This window comes from Urocampus carinirostris, chromosome 3 (assembly GCF_059441175.1).
Source record: "Urocampus carinirostris isolate Australia breed hairy pipefish chromosome 3, RoL_Ucar_1.0, whole genome shotgun sequence".
Lineage (NCBI taxonomy): Eukaryota > Metazoa > Chordata > Actinopteri > Syngnathiformes > Syngnathidae > Urocampus > Urocampus carinirostris.
Window position 1 is genome coordinate 4731661 of NC_142351.1, and position 19473 is coordinate 4751133.

General features: G+C 43.2%; 3 protein-coding genes across 4 annotated transcripts in view; all 3 read left to right on the top strand.

The window, feature by feature from the left end:
• Positions 1-19473, top strand: part of LOC148368411 (uncharacterized) — a 261108-nt gene that overhangs the window by 6384 nt on the left and 235251 nt on the right. The gene's annotated exons all lie outside the window — the stretch shown is intronic.
• LOC148368412 (uncharacterized) lies at positions 470-5428 on the top strand. Its single transcript, XM_088329648.1, has 2 exons — positions 470-499; positions 3094-5428. Exons 1-2 carry the CDS (start codon positions 470-472, stop codon positions 4438-4440), a joined length of 1377 nt encoding a protein of 458 aa, XP_088185774.1. The 3' UTR covers positions 4441-5428.
• Positions 8369-18406, top strand: LOC148368413 (uncharacterized). Of its 2 annotated transcripts, XM_088330448.1 has the most exons (4): positions 8369-8846; positions 11130-11447; positions 16320-16619; positions 17915-18406. In XM_088330448.1, the coding sequence occupies exons 1-4, from the start codon at positions 8738-8740 to the stop codon at positions 17995-17997; spliced, it is 810 nt and encodes a 269-aa protein (XP_088186574.1). In that variant the 5' UTR covers positions 8369-8737; the 3' UTR covers positions 17998-18406. The 2 variants fall into 2 exon arrangements, with proteins under 2 accessions (XP_088186574.1, XP_088186573.1); XM_088330447.1 differs by having other exon boundaries at positions 16320-18406.

The following is a 19473-nucleotide window of genomic DNA, read 5'->3' on the forward strand; positions in this document are numbered from 1 at the left end:
TAAGGGTAAAGGTGATAAGTATGAATACCAATACGGGAGGTATCAGTTCGTTGTCTGTTCCGGATTTGCTGTATGGAAGAGTCTTGATTAAAAGAGTGAGAGGAAGAACAGATGAGGTGGTGATGGAGGAGCAGAGTGGTTTCAGGAAAGGAAGAGGATGTGTGGATCAGGTGTTTGCAGTACGACGGGTGTGTGAGAAATATTTTGCAAAAGGTAAGGATGTTTATTTGGCTTTCATGGACTTGGAAAAGGCGTATGACGGGGTCGATAGAGAGACGTTGTGGCAAGCGATGGTAATGTATGGAGTGGGTGGAAAGTTGTTGGAAGCCATGAAAAGTTTTTATGTGAACAGCAGAGCATGTGTAAGAGTAGGGAGTGAGACAAGTGAGTGGTTCCCTGTGTTGACTGGTGTGAGACAGGGGTGTGTGATGTCACCATGGCTGCAAGAGTATTTGGCAGAGGTGTAGAGATGATCTATAACTGTCTAACGGTGTGGCAGGTATGTCAGTTGTTGTTTGCAGATGACACAGCGCTTGTGGCTGATTCTGAGGAAACATTGAGAAGGTTGGTAATGGAGTTCGGAAGAGTATGTGATAGGCGTAAGTTATGTGTGAATGTTGGGGAGAGTAAGGTGATGAAGTGTTCACGTGATGGAGTGGGCATGGCATTGGAAATAAGGATGCATGTACAGGTGCTGGAAGAAGTTGAAAGCTTTAGGTACTTGGGTTGTGATGTGGCTGCAGTCGGTGGAATGGAGTGCGAGGGTATTGCACGGAGTGAATCAAGGAAGCAAGGTTTTGGGTGCTCTGAGGAGAGCGATGAGCAACAAGAGTATGAGTAGGGATGTTAAGAGGGGACTGTATGAGAATGTGATTGTGCTGACTGTTGTATGGTGCAGAGACTTGGAGCCTGAACGCAGATTTGAGAAGGAAATGAAATGTTTTTGAGATTAAGTGTTTGACGAGTATTGTAGGAATGACAAGATTGGATAGATTGAGAAATGAAATTGTGAGAGACAGAACTGGAGTAGTAGTGGAACTGAGCAAGCGTGTGGATAAGAGAGTACTCGGTTGGTTTGGACACATAGAGAGGATGGAATAATGTTGAAGAGGATCTACAGAGCAGAAGTCAATGGAAGGAGACCAAGAGGAAGGCAGCGATTGACGTGGATGGTGTTATGGGTGCACTGCAAGAAAGAGGTCTAAATATAGTGGAAGCTAGATCTCTTGTTGGTAATAGGAATGAGTGGAGAGGTGTCGTAAAAGGATAGTGGGATATTTGGAGGCGTTCTAAGGAATGGGCAGGGCACCCCTATGATGCGGCAGGGGTAAACCAGCGAAAGCTGTCGGGCCCTGCTGTTGAACAAAAGAGTGTGTCTGACCCAATTGACATGGCCGCTTTCTTGTGTCCCGTTTCATCTGGAGAGACGAAAGCATGACCAACTTGGGTGCCGAGGTAACTAACTTGTTTGGGTGTTCTGGCGTTTGGGCATTTGGGTCGGCCATGGTCCAAAAATGTTTGTGTGTGATTTTTTGCTAATTTTTTCCCCTTTTTTGTTTTCTCTGTTATTGTATGTGTTTGTCTTGCTGTCGGTCACCCCTCTTGAGGGATTATGACCAAAGTAGATAGATAGTTAGATAAATGTCCTGTGATCCTCCCCTCCAGGCCGATCGCTTCGACAGCTGTCCTACGACATAAGGGTGGGTTAATGCATTGTCACAATGAGATTGCAAAACTGCAGGTTAGCCTCCTCACTCCCACAGTTGTTTTGGGGTGAACTTTTTCTCTGTGAACTGCTCATCATTTTCTGCCCTGAATTAGATCAGGGCTTAGGTTTGGTCCACAGTCTCTGAAACACATTAGACACAAGTTGCTCACTAACAGGCCGATGCACCTTGATGCAAGACAGGAAATGATCTAATGTGTCCTGGATAACGATTTAATAGTGAATAGATGCACAAACCTGACATGGCTGCAAGAGCCTTCTATTGGCCAGCATCACATATGGTTTAGAATTGTCTCCACATTTCGAAAATGTTGTTAGAAGGTAATACATTTATTTAATATGTGATGACAGAGAAGACAGTGGACTATGTGATAGTTATTTGTTTCATCTGGATTTCCACGTGAAAGATGGAGACATTACTCATGATGCATGATGAGAACTCATGCATTTTGACAGCGACGGATTGCCTACCTCTCCTCCGTGTCAATAATGTATTTGATCTCACATCTTATTGTCAGCAAAACAGGACACGCGGAATTGTGTGCAGTTAACAAGCGCACTGACATATATCCATAACGTTATTGTGACTATTCTGCTTTAGCGACTGGGCATGTCGATGTAAAGGCATGACTCGTTTAAGATGTAAACAGGGCTAAACCGTTATTTTCTGCACAATTATCATTCTCTACGGTTTGGAGTAGATTTGTGCACTGTGTAAAGTGGCAATTTTGCAATGTTCATGTTTTAACGCAAAAATATGATCTTCTATGCATTTATGTCTAACCAAGATATCTCAATGTATTTTGTTTCAAATACATGCGTAGTTGTGAAAAAGGACTTACATTCGTGCGCTTCCTTTCCAGCCATGTTTGTTGATATTGAGAATTCGCAAAGTCTTTTGGGAAGTCACTTTGTTCCAAGTCAGCTCCTGACCTCGTTCCATCTGGAGTGGTGAATTTTTGGGTTGAAGGGGACTTCTCCCTCGGTCTTGAGAGTATTGGGACACATTACACTTAAACACGCAAAACCAAGTGACGAGGGCAAATGGCGAGGGAAAGTGAGAACTGAACAAAGCCACTCTTTGCATCAAGTGGTGATTTATCATACTAATTTAATTCCCAGAGTCCTCATACTTACTGATCAGCCGCGCCTAAGCCTTTAGAATTTTTTTTACGTTAAGGCATTCGGGGACAATGCTTTTGAAATTGTAACTTTACGGTACCGAACGAGTTAAGGGCAATACAAATAAATGTGATTTGTGTCTTGCAGACGTCAGCCAAAAATATCTTCCTACTGCCTGGCAGGAACCAGATTTGCCTGCCGTTAAAATTGAGGAGGGGGACGATCTGAAGCCTTATCACGTTAAGCAAGAGACAGACGATGGGGAGCCTATTGGTGTTAAAGAGGAGGACGATTTTCCAGTCTTGCGAGTGACCGTCGAAGATCAAGGTCAACCTGAAGATAACAGTTGGCAGGAGCCTCTAAGCATCAGCTCCCGCCCACACTTGGAAACGGATGACGATGACACATCCAACTCTGCAAACGCTGAAAGCGACTCGCAGTCGGAAGGTGGTAACACATGTTCCCAGTGTGGGAAAACGTTTCGACGCAAGTCTTATATGAAGTTGCATATGAAATTCCACGCTGGCGAGAAGCCTTATGCCTGCTCAATTTGTGGTCAAAGTTTTACCGTGAGTAGAAGTTTAAAGGACCACATTAGAACCCACACTGGCGAGAAGCCTTTCTCCTGCTCTATTTGTGGAAAACAATTCTCACAGATTGGACACTTAAAATCACACCAAAAAACCCACACTGGCGAGAAGCCTTTTTCCTGCTCAGTTTGCGGTAAAAAGTTCGCCCGAAATGGACACTTGAAATTACACCAACTAACCCACACTTGCGAAAAGCCTTTTCCCTGCTCAATTTGCGGTCAGAGTTTTACTGTGAGTGGAAAATTAAAGAAACACATTAGAACCCACACTGGTGAGAAGCCTTTCGCTTGCTCAATTTGTGGTAAAAGATTCACTGAAAAATGGAGTTTAACAAAACATATTAGAACCCACACTGGCAAGAAGCCTTTTTCCTGCTCAGTTTGTGGTCAGAAATTCACCCAAAATGGACATTTGAAATCACACCAAAAAACCCACACTGGCGAGAAGCCTTTTTCTTGCTCAATTTGTGGAAAACGATTCACCCGAAATGGACACTTGAAATCACACCAAGAAACCCACACAGTCGAGAAGCCATTTTCTTGCTCAATTTGTGGTAAAAATTTTTTAGAAAATGGGAGTTTAACAAAACATAATAGAACCCACATGGGCAAGAAGCCCTTTTCTTGCTCAATTTGTGGAAAACAATTTATCCAGAGTGGGGACTTAAAAAAACACTTGAGAACCCACACTGGCGAGAAGCCTTTTTCCTGCTCAGTTTGTGGTCAGAGTTTTGCCGTGAGTGGAAGCTTAAAGAAACACTTTAGAACCCACTCTGGTGAGAAGCCTTTTGCTTGCTCAATTTGTGGTAAAAGATTCACAGACAATTGGAGTTTAACAAAACATATTAGAACGCACACTGGCGAGAAGCCTTTTGTCTGCTCAATTTGTGGAAAATGTTTCATTCAGAGTTGGAGCTTAAAAAAGCACACTCTAACCCACACTGGCGAGAAGCCTCTTCCTGCTCAGTCTGCGGTCAAAGATTCGCCGATAGAAGGGACCTAAAAAGCACACCAGAACCCACACTGGCGAGAAGCCTTTTTCTTGCTCAGTTTGCGGTCAAAGATTCACCCAGAGTGCAGACTTTAAAAAACACATTAGAACCCACACCAGTGAGAAACCTTTGACCTGTTGACTTTGTGGTAAAAAAATTGTCCATATCGCCACTAGAATTTACACACAAGAACCCTCACTGGCGAGAAGCCTTTTGCCTGCTCAGTTTGTGGTCACAAATTCTCCCAACAAGGAAACTTGAAATTACACCAAGTAACCCACACTGGTGAGAAGCCTTTTTCTTGCTCAGTTTTTGGTCAAACATTCACCGAAAGTGGGAGTTTAAAAACACTTAATTGACCAAGTATCATACAGGCCGTCTATAGGAACATAACTGCCACAAAACCATTCCCCCCCACCTTTTTCTAACCACTGACTTTGCCAACACATCAAAAAATCCACATTCATTCACAGGTAGTGAGCAGACTCTCTGGCTGTATAAAAAGGATTTGAAACCCCAAAGTCTTCATCTGGATTCAAAAGATTCATGATTTTTGTCATCTTTCTTGATAGATGATCTATTTCGTCGTGTGTCCGCGTAAAATTTTGCCTGTTATCAACAATCATAATTATTATAACGATAAGATCGCTATGTGGTAGACTGAAGCAAGAAAAGTCGCTCTGGAAAAAACACTACGGACTAAAATAATACCTACCAGGAAAAAGACATAAAATTACAAATGATCTCTTTCTATCAAAGAAAAACATTTCAATAAAATATGGTCAAGAAGGGGAGACTTGTCGAGGAAACTGGCACAAAGGAAAAACAGAACGAGGGAGCAGTGTCCGGGCTGAAACCACAACTTCCTGACATAAAACAATGGAGAGACACATTCAAGCAAATGTAGATTAGGGAAACAATCACTGCAAGACTTCAACTGAAACTTGCTCAATTTGAGAAAAGATGGAAGCTTATCACACCATTTTTAGTTTATTTCTAAACACCTCACTTTTTCTTTTATTTTTTTAACATTTTTGTTGTTTCTTTTGTTATTTATAGGTATGTCAATTGTATATATTTTTTGTTTGTTTTGCTGTATGATGGAGGAATCAAACCTCTGTCAAAGTGTGTGTGAGAAATAAAAAGTACTAAAATGTTATGGAAAATAATGTGTTTTTAATTGTATGTGTGTGTCTGTCATGGCAGGTCAGTGCGTGGTGTGGCTCTTCTCACACTTGAAAATGTCGGCTCTTTGTGTCAAACTTGTTCGCCACGTGTTGATAAAAATTGTTCAAACCTCATATTGTTGGAATATGATATAATGAAATTGTAAATGTGTTTAGTTGCTGTTAAAAGTGTCAATAAAATGGTTCAAACCAAACCCCTGGTAGAGGAGAACACAGGTCAGAGAACGGTGCTTGGGACAATTCTCGCGGGACCTCACGTGATTTCGTGAGACTTGCTCAATAAATGAACCTTAATGCCAACAATTAAATGGTGTCGCTTGAGACTGATGTTTATCATTTATTTTGAAAATGAGGTCAAACAACAACAACAAAAATATATAAAACAAATGTGTAACACTATCTGGAGCGAGCCCATCCACCTGGGTCCCGTTACACTTTAACTTTGTTTAAATTCGCGTAATACGTCGCGTTAAACTTCTGCCAAGTTTATAATGTCCACTTAACTACAAGCTTCGATACTTTTCGCCCACCTATCTAGTCTTCTCCGTGTTTCTGTTGCTGCATTTCCTAAAATACGACAACTAACTTTTCCAACCTGCGACAAAGAGAAAGGGTATGTACGCCAACTTTGCATCCAGGACCTCCCACCCCGAGTGTCCTTCTAATGACATTTCCCTAGTTGGGGGTTGGAGAACCCCGACTTCCCACATCCTTGAGACGCTTTTTGGTCGTATCTGGTAGGTCTCCCGAAACACCCATTTTCTTGAACGCAGCATGCGATCCGTACTAGGCATCAATATCCCAGGAAGTGGGGGACAAATTACCAAGTGTGTTTTGTACATGGATGATTTTAATATTTTGTGTACTGACCGCGCATCTGTTGAAAGAGCCCTTGACTTGACTGACCTGTTTGGGAGGGCGTCTGGGTCAAGGCTAAATAGAGAAAAATCACAAGTGAAGTTTTATGGAATGTGGAAAGAGACAGAAAAGGCAGGACTCCCGCTGACGGTGTTAAAGACAGACCAGAAAATCCTAGGGATAAAATTCAATGCGGATGGAGGAGGCGAGACCAACTGGGATGACGTGACAAGGAAAGTTAAGCAAAAACTTGTTTTTTGGTCGCTAAGAAAATTGACAATAGAGGGGAAGGTCCTAATCATCAAAGCGATCATCCTCCCAATGCTTTTGTCAATCAGCTTAATTTTTATGCCTAAAAGAAACGTGCTGTTACAATTGGACCGAGCCATCTTTCGCTTTGTCTGGGGCTCAAAGTGGGAAAGGATAAAAAGAGATACAATGAAAAAGAAGAAGGAAAAAGGGGGGAAAGGAGTGCCTGACCTCCAGCTTTTCCTGGGAAGCAAATATGTCTCTCTCCACTTCCAAAACGCTGTGGGCCCACCCAACAACCCGAAAAGTCAAGCAATGACCCGTTTTTGGATGGGCTCATATTTGCGGAAGCTAAAGCTTGTACCAGACAATCGTTTGATTCCAGTTTCGTTTAACTTGCCACCAACACATCTCTTTATCCGGGATTTTTTGAAGAAGTTTGATTTGGAAACACAAGAATGTCACACTTTACAAAACCACAGGGCCCTTATTGCTATTGTGCAAGAGCGAGCTACAGTAAGCCCTGTGCGGGGGCTTGCGTTTGGCGAATCCACAACGGTTTGGAGCAACGTCAATCATCCTGCCCTCCCAAACAGACTACGAGACTTGTCATGGATGGTGGCTCATGAAGTTCTCCCAGTCAGAGCTGTAATGCACCACCGAGGAATGTCGGCGACTTCGACGTGCCCTCGACCTGGCTGTGGCGCCCAGGAGTCGGTGAGGCACCTTTTTTGTGAGTGCAGCGCTGCCAAGGTCTTGTGGACAATGGCCGAACAACTAGGAAAGTTCCCGGACTTGCCAGCAGGAGAGGTCCCTGATGCACAGTACGTGCTTTACGGGGTGAGTCGGTCGAGGAGGCATCGGAACGACTTTGCCAGGGACTGGCTCACTCTCGCCGCCATCAAGGACGCCATCTGGACCTCCAGAAACCTGCTGGTATGGAGGTGCAGGCAGATCCCCCCCGTGGCTGTGCTCCAAATGGCTGCAGATACCATACAATCTGCGAGCGGCGAGCCTAGGACGCAGCCATAAAGAAGACTCGTCTGTACCCACCCGGAGGGGGGAGCCGGAGCTACACTGTGGGAGTCCCGGCAGCAACGGCCTGGGTTGTGGAACCCAGAAGGGAGAGGACCCACGCAGAATGGAAAGGACCCACACAGAGGACTGGAAGAATGCTGCTTGGGAGGGTGGGATGGCAGAGCTATGCCCTTGCACAATAGTATTGCCTTTTACACGCTGGTTAACTACTGTTAAAAGAAAATAACTCTGAAATTGTTTAATTGATGTTGAAAATGTCAGGAAAAAATGTTAAAACGTCATATTGTCACGTCATATTGTCAAATATAAAAAAAATGTGAATATGCTTGATGGCTGTGTTTTGCTGCTGTTGGTGTCGGTGGATTTGTTCAGACCGAGGACAATCGACTTTGGCCTGGACGGATCTATTGACACTAACAAAGATGTTATATAATGAAATTGTGAATTTTCGAGAAGGTTTGTTCAAACCTCACTTTGTGTTTGCTGTTAAAAACGTAATATTGGAATATAATATTGTGAATGTGCTTAATTGCTGTTGAGATTGTCATGATTGTTTTCTGTTTTTAGTGTCAATAAATCTGTTCAAACCAAAAAAAAAAAAACCTGTTCCCATAATCCATTGCGGCGGTGTTCCGAATGAGAAGGTGTCATGGCTGCCGAGCAATAGAATGTCGAGAAAGTCCTGTAGTCGACTTCAAACGAAGTAAACTCGACAGAAGTATCACTTTGCGCAACAATTTTCTTGAACGCAGCATGTGATCTGTGCCCCGTTACCCACAATCCATTGCGGCGGGGTTTCGAATGAGAAGGTGTCATGGCTGCCGCACCATCGCCGAACAAGAGAATGTCGAGAAAACTACCTAAAGTCCTGTAGTCGTCTTAAAAGGACGTAAACTCGACAGACTTAACACTTTACGGTCCTTTCCGAAGGTTTGTCCTTTTTACTCCCGAGTTGGAGCGTTTTTTTTCGTTGAAAATGTGCTCCAGTGGGGAAAGAACTCTTCAAGAGAAGCTTCGGGGAGCCAAAGAGGAGACCGAGAGAGAACGTCAACGACCGAACGGTGTTTCCAAGCAGCTCGGGGCAGGTTGGTCAGTTTCGCTTCTGCTACATCCTTGACATCAGGGGCGTTACCAGTGGGGGGTGGCCGGTCCCTCACCCACGGGCACGCTCTGCCCACCCAAAGAAAAGTGGATGTAGTAATGATGGCTGTTTGGGCAGCGCATACGTCATCTCGTAAATAATTGTGTATGCCATTGGACACTGGCTTGGACTCTTCTGCTCCCTCAGCACGCAATGTAGCCACAATAGGCTATTGTCAGCTTCTTTACTGCTGCAAGTTCATTTTAGATTCAACTTTCCTTATCCTTAGTTATTATCTACTTTTCACAACACTTGACATCTCGTATTTGGCTGTCAACGTTCACCGTACTTTCCTTTCGAACAGGGTCTGGGCGTTTGTGTAATATTTGCTGACGACACTGACATTTTCTATTCAAATGATAAATATATTGATTTGGTAACCTGCAATAATCGTGAATTAATTAACCTAAAAGTATGGATGGATATAAATAAATTATCTTTAAATTTAAATAAAACCAAAGTAATATTCTTTGTTAATTGCATGTCAAATCAAGATTTAGAAGTAAAAATGGATGGTGCTGGAATAAATAGACCCTAGGGTGGAGTTTATGTGACCAATTTTTTTTTCATGTATTCTTTTATCTTACCCCACGAAAATGTTCCACTTCAACCAAAAACTACACAGCCGAAGTTTTAGTCATGTAAGTTGATATTTAGAGGTAGTTCAATCACTGTATAAACTTGGATTAGTGCCCATTAAGCCGGTTACACACACAAAATAATGATTTCTAAGGTAGATAATACAAACAATTAGAAAAACTCAGTCCTTTATTAGAGTCTCTTTACGGCTGTCTTTACAGCAGTTTCATCTTTTGTGATATAACCACAGTATTCCTGAATCCATGCCACACCTTGTTCTGCAAGATCATTGAACACACTGATGACCTGAACAGTTTCCAAAGCTTGTTTGAAGTCATCCCATGATTCCCATTCCTGTTGTCCAACATCAGGATAGCCAAGAGGAAGGTCCATGATTTTGAAGAAGTTCTAGATCTAGAGGACACAAAGTCTTTTAGACATTTGCTCGTAACAGTGTCTAAATCTACAGATATCCTCTTTTGAAAAGCCTGTTCAGCAGTTTAATCTATGTTGTCCTTATTTTTCATTGCAGCCGCCATGAGTTGTTTTGTTGATGCACTGACTTGATTGTCAAACAAAGCGAGTGTAACCGTTTCTGGTGTTAGATACCACAGTTGATTGGAAACTTCCTGAAGGGCAGCTTTAGATATTGCAGAATTTAGGTTTGAATATTCCACCAAAGACTTTAAAAGCTACAAATCAGTGCGAGGGGCACTTGCAGCAAGAGGTGCCATGATCCAGGTCTTCACGTAGATCCTAACTAAGAAGACACACACGCCAAGGAGTGCTTGTTCTTCCCTTCTAGTCAAATGGAACTGGGATCGAAACATCCATATTTTTAAAGAATAAATCTGATATGTCATGACTTGTTCCTGGTTTATCATCTTCCGAACTACTACTGCTTCATGATTATTGAACTGACTCATTCTCAATTCTTTGCTCAGCTTCAGATTCGAGGTGTAACATCAGACACATACAAATTAAAGTATCTAAAAGCATTTCAATAATTCATGAAGCCAAATTCCTTTTAAACTATAATGCATTGTATGTATTATCTTGTTCTCTAGTTCTGCCATACTTAACATATTGTGCAGAAGTCTGGGGCAATAATTACAAAAGTTCACTCCAGCTGCTTTTTATCCACCAAAAACGTGCAATTCGAACCATACACAGGGTAGAATATCGGCATTATACTAAAATTTTATTCCTGCAGTCCAAATGATTAAAATTGGATGATTTAGTAAAAGTTTTCACTTCACAACTGCTATTTAAGGTCAACAAAAACATAATGCCAGAAAACATCCAAAAATGATTCACTCGGAAAGAGGGACGTTATAACTAAAGGGGCTGTCGTATATTCATAATCCCAAAGGTGAGAACCACCAGGAAAAGTATGTGTGTGTCTGTGTGTGGAGTCACACTTAGGAACAATTTACAAAACGATTTGAACAAAGCCACTCTTGGCATATAGTGGTGATTTATCATACTGATTTAATTCCCAAAGGTCTAATGCTTACTGATCAGCAGCGCCGAAGCCTTTAGAATTTTTTTACGTTTTGGCACTCGGGGACAATGCATTTGAAAACGTTATGTTACGGCACTGAATGAGTTAAGGGCAATACAAATAAATGTGACTTGTGTGTTGCAGATGTCAGCCAAAAATGTCTTCCTACTGCGCGTCAGGAACCATATTTGCCTGCCGTTAAAATTAAGGAGGAGGAGGAGGATCTGAAGCCTTATCACATTAAGAAAGAGACGGAGGATGGGGAGCCTGTTCGCATTAAAGAGGAGGACGATTTTCTAGTCCTGCCAGTGTCCGGGGTCCGTTCAACCGTCGAAGATCAAAGTCAACCTGAAGATCGCTCTTGGCAGGAGCTTCAAAGCATCAGCTTCCGTCAACACGTGAAAACGGAGGACGACGACACATCCCACTCTGCAAACGCTGAAAGCGCCTCACAGTCGGAAGGTGGTAACACATGTTCTCAGTGTGGGAAAACGTTTCGAAGCAAGTCTTATATGAAGCTGCATATGAAATTTCACGCTGGGGAGAAGCCTTTTTCTCGCTCAGTTTGTGGAAAATGATTCTCACAGAATGGTAGCTTAAAATTACACCAAGAAACCCACACTGGCGAGAAGCCATTTTCTTGCTCAGTCTGTGGTAAAACATTAATACATAGTGGGGACTTAACAAAATACATTACAACCCACACTGGCAAGAAGTCTTTTGCCTGCTCAATTTGTGGAAAACGATTCTCACAGAACGGGAGCTTAAAATCACACCGAAAGACCCACAATGGCGGGAAGCCTTTGTCCTGATCAATTTGTGGGAAATGATTCACACGAAGTGGACACTTGAAATTACACCAACTAACCCACACTGGCCAGAAGCCTAATTCTTGCTCAGTTTGTGGTAAAAAAAACAACCAAAATGGACTATTGAAATTGCATCAACTAACCCACACTGGCAAGAAGCTTTTTTGCTGGTCAATTTGCGGTCAAAGATTCAATAAATGGGGAAGCTTAAAGAAACACATTAGAACCCACACTGGTGAGAAGACTTTCGTCTGCCCAATCTGTGGTCAGAGTTTTACCATGAGTTGAAACTTAAACACATTAGAAACCACATTGGCTAGAGGCCTCAAACCTGTTGACTTTGTGGTGAAAAATTCATCCATATCAACACTCGAAAACGATTCATTAACAGTGGGAACTTAAAAAAAAACACTCTACAACCCACACTAGCGAGAAGCCTTTGACCTGTTGACATTGTGGTATGAAATATTCATCCATATTGGTCACGAGAATTTACACAAAAGAACCCACACTGGCGCAAAGACTTGCCTGCTCGGTTTGTGGTCAAACATTCACTGAAAGTGGGAGCTTAAAAACACTTGATTGACAAAGTATCATACAGGCCGTCTATAGGAACATAACTGCCACAAAACCATTTCCCCTCACCTTTTTCTAACCACTGACTCTGCCAACACATCAAAAAACCCAAATTCATTCACAGGAAGTGAGCGGACTCTCCTGCTGTATTGTTGAATGTATGCTTTTTAAGTGGTGTGGTTCCTGTTGACGGGTGTAGTGCATGTGTGTTGTGATTGTATAAGGGTAAAGGTGATAAGTATGAATGTAGCAATACGAGAGGTATCAGTTCGTTGTCTGTTCCGGGTTTGCTGTATGGAAGAGTCTTGATTAAAAGAGTGAGAGGAAGAACAGATCGGGTGGTGATGGAGGAGCAGCGTGGTTTCAGGAAAGGAAGAGGATGTGTAGATCAGGTGTTCGAAGTACGACAGGTGTGTGAGAAATATTTTGCAAAAGGGAAGGATGTTTGTTTGGCTTTCATGGACTTGGGAAAGGCGTTGTGGCGAGTGATGGTCATGTATGGAGTGGGTGGAAAATTGTTGGGAGCATTAAAGAGTTTTTATGTGAGCAGCGGAGCATGTGTGGGAGTAGGGAGTGACACAAGTGAGTTGTTCCCTGTGGTGGCTGGTGTGAGACAGGGGTGTGTGATGTCACCATGGCTGTTTAATGTGTAAATGGATGGCGTGGTGAGAGAGGTCGATGCAAGAGTATTTGGCAGAGGTGTAGAGATGATGGATGCACGGTGTGGGAGGTATGTCAGTTGTTGTTTGCAGATGACACAGCGCTTGTCGCTGATTCTGAGGAAACATTGAGAATGTTGGTAATGGAGTTTGGAAGAGTGTGTGATAGGCGTGAGTTATGTGTGAATGTTGGGGAGAGTAAGGTGATGAGGTGTTCACGTGATGGAGTGGGCATGGCGTTAGAAATAAGGTTGCATGGACAGGAAGAAATTAAAAGCTTTTGGTACTTGGGTTGTCATGTTGCTGCAGTTGGTGGAATGGAGTGGGAGGTATTGCACTGAGTGAATCAAGGAAGCAAGGTTTTGGGTGCTCTGAGGAGAGCGATGAGCAACAAGAGTATGAGTTGGAATGTTAAGAGGGGACTGTATGAGAATGTGATTGTGCCGACTGTTGTATGGTGCAGAGACTTGGAGCCTGAACGCAGATTTGAGAAGGAAATGAAATGTTTTTGAGATTGAGTGTTTGAGGAGTATTTTAGAAGTTAAAAGATTGGATAGATTGAGAAATGAAATGGTGAGGGACAGAACTGAAGTAGTAGTAGAACTGAGCAAGCGTGTGGATAAGAGAGTTCTCGGTTGGTTTGGATACATGGTGTGGATGGATAAATGTTGAAGAGGATCTACAGAACAGAAGTAAATAGAAAGAGACCAAGAGGAAGGCCGCGATTGACGTGGATGGACAGTGTTATGAGTGCTGCAGGTTAGGCTCCTCCCTCCCACAGTTGTCGTCGTCGTCGTCGTTGAGTCACTCAAGGCGCCTAAGGTAATCCATAGTAGCGCCAGACTCGCTCGTGGGAGGCTCCGTAGTTCTCCGAAGGAGAGGGGGCTGCGTCTGTCCTGTGCCGCCAGGCCTGACGGGGTGTGACCCAAGCAAACCAAGCAGAGGAAGCCTCTAAAGTCCTTAGTACGTTCGGACAGGCCGGTGCATGATTTATGGAAGCCCCGTGGGCAGGTAGTACAGGTGAATGGGGTGTGGTCGCAGCGAACGGTTCGAAAGCACCACTGGCATTTGGACTGGGGGCCAGGGTTGCTCTCGAAGTCGCGTGCCCTAAGAAGAACGGAGAGAGGAGAGCAGAAGAGAGAGAAAGAGGGACAGATAGAAAGAGAGAAAGACAGAGTAAAACGCGAAAAGGGGGAAAAGAGAGTGAGAGAGGTGGGGAGAGAGTAGGAAAGAGAGGGATAGAGAAAATGAGGGACAAGAGTGTAAAAGGGGAAGAGAGAAAAGGAGAGACAAAGAAGGAGAGAGGACCAAGAAAGAAAGAGAGAGCGAGTCTGAGTGGATTGAGTAGGATTCGTAAGGCTCCCCCGGGAGAAAGCCCTTCGCAGGACACCACGGGAAGGTTCCTAGTCTTTGTCCTGCTCCCACAGTTGTTATGTGGTGAACGTTTTCTTTGTGAACTGCTCATCCTTTTCTGCCCTGAATTTGATCAGGTCCTTGGTTTGCTCCACAGTCCCTGAAACATTAGCCAGCATGACCACATTAGACACAAGTTGCTCACTAACAGGCCGATGCACCTTAATGCGGGACAGGAAATGATCTAATGTGTTCTGGATAACGATTTAATAGTGAATAGATGCACAAACCTGACATGGCTGTAAGAGCCTTCTATTGGCCAGCATCACATATGCTTTAGAATTGTCTCCACATTTCGAAAACGTTGTTAGAAGGTAATTAGGGTATTTAATATGTGATGAGAGAAAAGACAGTGGACTATGTGATAGTTATTTGTTTCATCTGGATTTCCACGTGAAAGACGGAGACATTACTCTCGATGCATGATGAGAACTGATGCATTTTGACAGTTACGGTTTACCTCTCCTCCGTGTCAATAATGTATTTCATCTCACATCATATTGTCAGCAAAACAGGACATGCGGAATTGTGTGCAGTTAACAAGCGCACTGACATATATCCATAATGTTATTGTGACTATTCTGCTTTAGCGACTGGCCATGTCGATGTAAAGGCACGACTTGTTTGAGGTGAAAACAGGAATAGGCTAAACCGTGATTTTCTGCACTATTATCATTCTCTACGGTTTGGAGTGTGAAGAGTTTTTTCTGGCTCTTTCTGTAGATTTGTGCACTGTGTAAAGTAGCGATTTTGCAATGTTCATGTTTTAACGCAAAGTATGATCTTCTATTGCATTTATGTTTAACCAAGATATCTCAATGTATTTTGTTTCAAATACATGCGTAGTTGTGAAAAAGGACTTACATTCGTGCGCTTCCTTTCCAGCCATGTTTGTTGATATTGAGAATTTGCAGTCTTTTGGGAAGTCACTTTGTTCCAAGTCAGCTCCTGACCTCGTTCCATCTGGAGTGGTGATTTTTTGGGTTGAAGGGGACTTCTCCCTCGGTCTTGAATGCATTGGGACACATTACACTTGCACACACAAAACCAAATGACTAGGGCAAATAGCGAGGGTAAGTGAGAAGAATGGGATGCAGCAAACGATCTGATCAAAGCCACTCTTAGCATCTAGTGGTGATTTATCATACTGATTTAATTCCCAGAGGCCTAATACTTACTGATCAGCAGCGCCTAAGCCTTTAGAATTTTTTCACGTTATGGCATTCGGGGACAATGCTTTTGAAAATGTTACTCTATGGCACAGGTGTCAAACAGGCGGGCCGCGGGCCAAATCAGGCCCGCTAAGGGATTGAATCCGGCCCGCGAGACAACACTCAGAGAAGCGCAAGAGAAAAACAAGCTGCAGGTTGAAATATGTCAACTTGATGTTGCCAAAGCCAGGCGCCTCTCACAAAGACACTGTACTTGTATTTCTCTCTCTCTCTCTCTCTTTTTCACCCCTTTTCTCCCACTCTCTGTCTCTGTGTCTTTCACTCTCTGTGTCTCTCTTTTTCTCTTCCTTTGTTGCTCTTTGTGTCTTTCGCTCTCTGTGTCTTTTCAACTTCTTTTGCTCTAACTTCCTTTTTTCCCTTTCTCTCTTTTCTCTTTCTCTCTTCCTACCCTTCGCGCTTTCTTTTCTCTTTGGATTTCTTTCTTCCTCTCCCTTTCTTTCCCCCCTTGTCCCGCCCTCCTTTTCCCTCCCTCTTTCTCTTATTTCTTTATCTCTCTTTTTCTTTCTCTTGAATTTACTAGTCCGGCCCCCGACAGAATGTTTGTTCTATCGTGTGGCCCCCGAGTTAAAATGAGTTTGACACCCCTGCTCTATGGCAATGAAAGAGTTAAGGGCAATATAAAAAAATGTGACTTGTTTCTTGCAGATGTCAGCCAAGAATATCTTCCTACTATGCGGCAGGAACCAGAGTTGCCTGCCGTTAAAATTGAGGAGGAGGAGGATCTGAAGCCTTATCACGTTAAGCAAGAGACAGAGGATGGGGAGCCTGTTGGTGTTAAAGAGGAGTACGATTTTCCAGTCTTGCTAGTGACCGTCGAAGATCAAGGTCATTCTGAAAGTAATGGTTGGCAGGAGCCTCTAAGCATCAGCTCCCATCAACACGTGAAAACTGATGATGACGACACGTCCCACTCTGCAAATGCTGAAAGCAACTCGCAGTCGGAAGGTGGTAACACATGTTCTCAGTGTGGGAAAACGTTTCGTTGCAAGTCTTATATGAAGTTGCATATGAAATTCCACGCTGATGAGAATCCTTTCACCTGCTCAGTTTGTGGTAAAAAATTCACCGAAAATGGAAAATTGAAATTACACCAACGAACCCACACTGGCGAGAAGCCTTTTGCCTGCTTAGTTTGTGGTAAAAAATTCACCCAAAGTGGACACTTGAAATTACACCAACTAACCCATACTGGTGAGAAGCCTTTTTCCTGCTCAGTTTGCGGCCAAAGATTCGCTGAAAATGGGAGCTTAAAAAGACACACACTAACCCACACTGGCAAGAAGCCTTTTGCTTGCTCAATTTGTGGTAAAAGATTCACCCAGAGTGGGGGCTTAAAAAAACACACGAGAACCCACACTGGTGAGAAGCCTTTTTCTTGCTCAATTTGTGGAAAACTATTCTCCCAACAAGGAAACTTGAATTTACACACTAAAACCCACACTGGCGAAAAGCCTTTCGCCTGCTCAGTTTGTGGTCAAAGATTCACAGAGAGTACCAACCTAAAAAGACACACAAGAACCCACACTGGCAAGAAGCCTTTTTCCTGCTTAGATTGTGATAAAGGATTTACACGGAGTGGGGACTTAAAAAGGCACACCAGAACCCACACTGGCGAGAAGCCTTTCGCCTGCTCAGTTTGTGGTAAAAATTTCACCCAAAATGGAAAATTGAAATTACACCAGCGAACCCACACTGGTGAGAAGCCTTTTTCTTGTTCAATTTGTGGAAAACGATTCATTGACAGTGGGAACTTAAAAAAACACACTAGAACCCACACTAGCGAGAAGCCTTTGACATGTTGACATTGTGGTCAAAAATATTTATCCATATCGGTCACGAGAATTTTCACACAAGAAACCACACTGGCGCAAAGACTTTTGCCTCCTCAGTTTGTGGTCCAACATTTACTGAAAGGAGGGGGGGGTGAAAAACACTTAATTGACCAAGTATCACACAGGCCATCTATAGGAATATAACTGCCACAAAACTATTTCCCCTCACTTTTTTCCAACCACTGACTCTGCCAACACATCAAAAAACCCACATTCATTCACAGGAAGTGAGCAGACTCTCCAGTTGTATAATAAGATTTGAAACCCTAGTCTTCATTTGGAGTAAAAAAATTAATGATTTGCACATGTGTCATGTTTCTTGATCGATGGTCTATTTCATAAAATTGCATAAAATTTTGTCTGTTATCAACAATTATCATTATTGTAATAATAAGATTGCTGACTTAGGTCCCCAGGGTTGTGACCTGTTCTCACCAGAGTCCCAAAGCTTGGAGAGCCTGTGTTTTTCTCCGTTCCTGTCGTCCGGATGACGACAATCCCCGTGAAGTCCACTCCCAAAAGAGATTTTATTTCTTTCTTTCTTTCTTTATTTCTTCATTTTCCTGCTTGGCCATCACCTGCTTCTCACACACCCCTCCCCTGAGGGACTTTTTGTTCTCAAACGTACATAAAAAGGATTAGTGCAACAACCACTTTGGAGTTATAGGCAAATATCCCATGTTGGTGTGCTATGAACAATCCCTGATCATTTAAATGAGTCTATTATCTTCAAACCGTGTTCATTGATCAGTACTGTTAACCTCATCATCACTTCTTCCACCTTTCCCCTTGCTCACACTGAGTGCTTGTGTCAACAATGTGCTTTATTCTTTCATTTGAGTCAAATTTCTTTGTCATGTGAATAAAACGTATTTTGATTAAATCAAACTGTGTGCATTATCTGTGGGTCGATGTTATTTTTCTTCTGGACTGATCAATTATTATCCATATCAATGAACTACAAAATCGATCATTTAAAGCTGAAAATGCGTTGTGTTTAAAGTTGCATCCTTAATAAATGCTAGACCGGGCTGTTTCAAATGAATACTTCGTTGGAAACCGAGAACTCCGCCTGCTAACAGAATTGTAGCCATGAAGTTCCACGATAGTACGTAACATTCGTGTGAGTCCAGTGAATCTGAGCGTCTAAAAAGGTTTACTTCAAAACACACCTTAATACCGATGGATAAAAAAAAACAGTCGAAAAGTATCTCTGCCTTGTTACCAGGTGTGTGTTTAGCCCCCTAATTCTCATCTCATTAGCTGCACCGCTTATCCTCAGTAGGGTCGCGGGGGTGCTGGAGCCCATCCCAGCAATCAGTGGGCAGGGGACACCCTGAACTGGTTGCCAGCCAATCGCAGGGCACACAGGGACAGACAACTCACTCGCTCATTCACACCTAGGGACAATTTGGACCGGCCAATCCACCTGAAATGCATGTCTTTGGAATGTGGGAGGAAACCGGAGTGCCTGGAGGAAACCCACGCAAGCACGGGGAGTCAGGTAGCTGGATTTGAACCCACACAGGAGGTTCCCAAGACCTTAGAACTGTGCCGCACAAGCGCTAACCACTGCGCCGTCGAAATAATTAAATAAGAGGATGTGTCTATTGTATTCATATTAAACCCTGAAATAAGTGTTCGTCATGCCAAATAATAATAATAATAATAATAATTTCCTTGTATTGTCATTCTGTGTAACAATGTACACAGAACGAAATGTCGATTGCACCTGACCCGATGCAGCCGCAGCCAACAGAGGGCGCCGCCGACCACTTTTTTAAGTCTTAGGAATGACTCGGCCGGGGCGCGAACCCGAACCTCCCAGTCTCAAAGCGGGCGCCTTACCATCTAGGCTACTGAGCTGGTTCTAGGCTACTGAGCTGGTGGAAAATGCACAATTTAGTTTTTAAGTTTGGGATCCAATTTGACACAGTACCAGGTAAGGCTTCAAGCTATTATCTCAG

Bases quoted from the DNA above. Each gene is read 5' to 3' on its own strand.
- LOC148368413 (XM_088330447.1), top strand. From the start codon at position 8,738: ATGTGCTCCAGTGGGGAAAGAACTCTTCAAGAGAAGCTTCGGGGAGCC. The intron at 8,847-11,129 runs GTTGGTCAGTTT...TGTGTGTTGCAG, and splicing joins TTCCAAGCAGCTCGGGGCAG to ATGTCAGCCAAAAATGTCTT. The intron at 11,448-16,319 runs GTGGTAACACAT...TGTTTCTTGCAG, and splicing joins AAGCGCCTCACAGTCGGAAG to ATGTCAGCCAAGAATATCTT.
- LOC148368412 (XM_088329648.1), top strand. From the start codon at position 470: ATGATCTATAACTGTCTAACGGTGTGGCAG. The intron at 500-3,093 runs GTATGTCAGTTG...TATCACGTTAAG, and splicing joins ACTGTCTAACGGTGTGGCAG to CAAGAGACAGACGATGGGGA.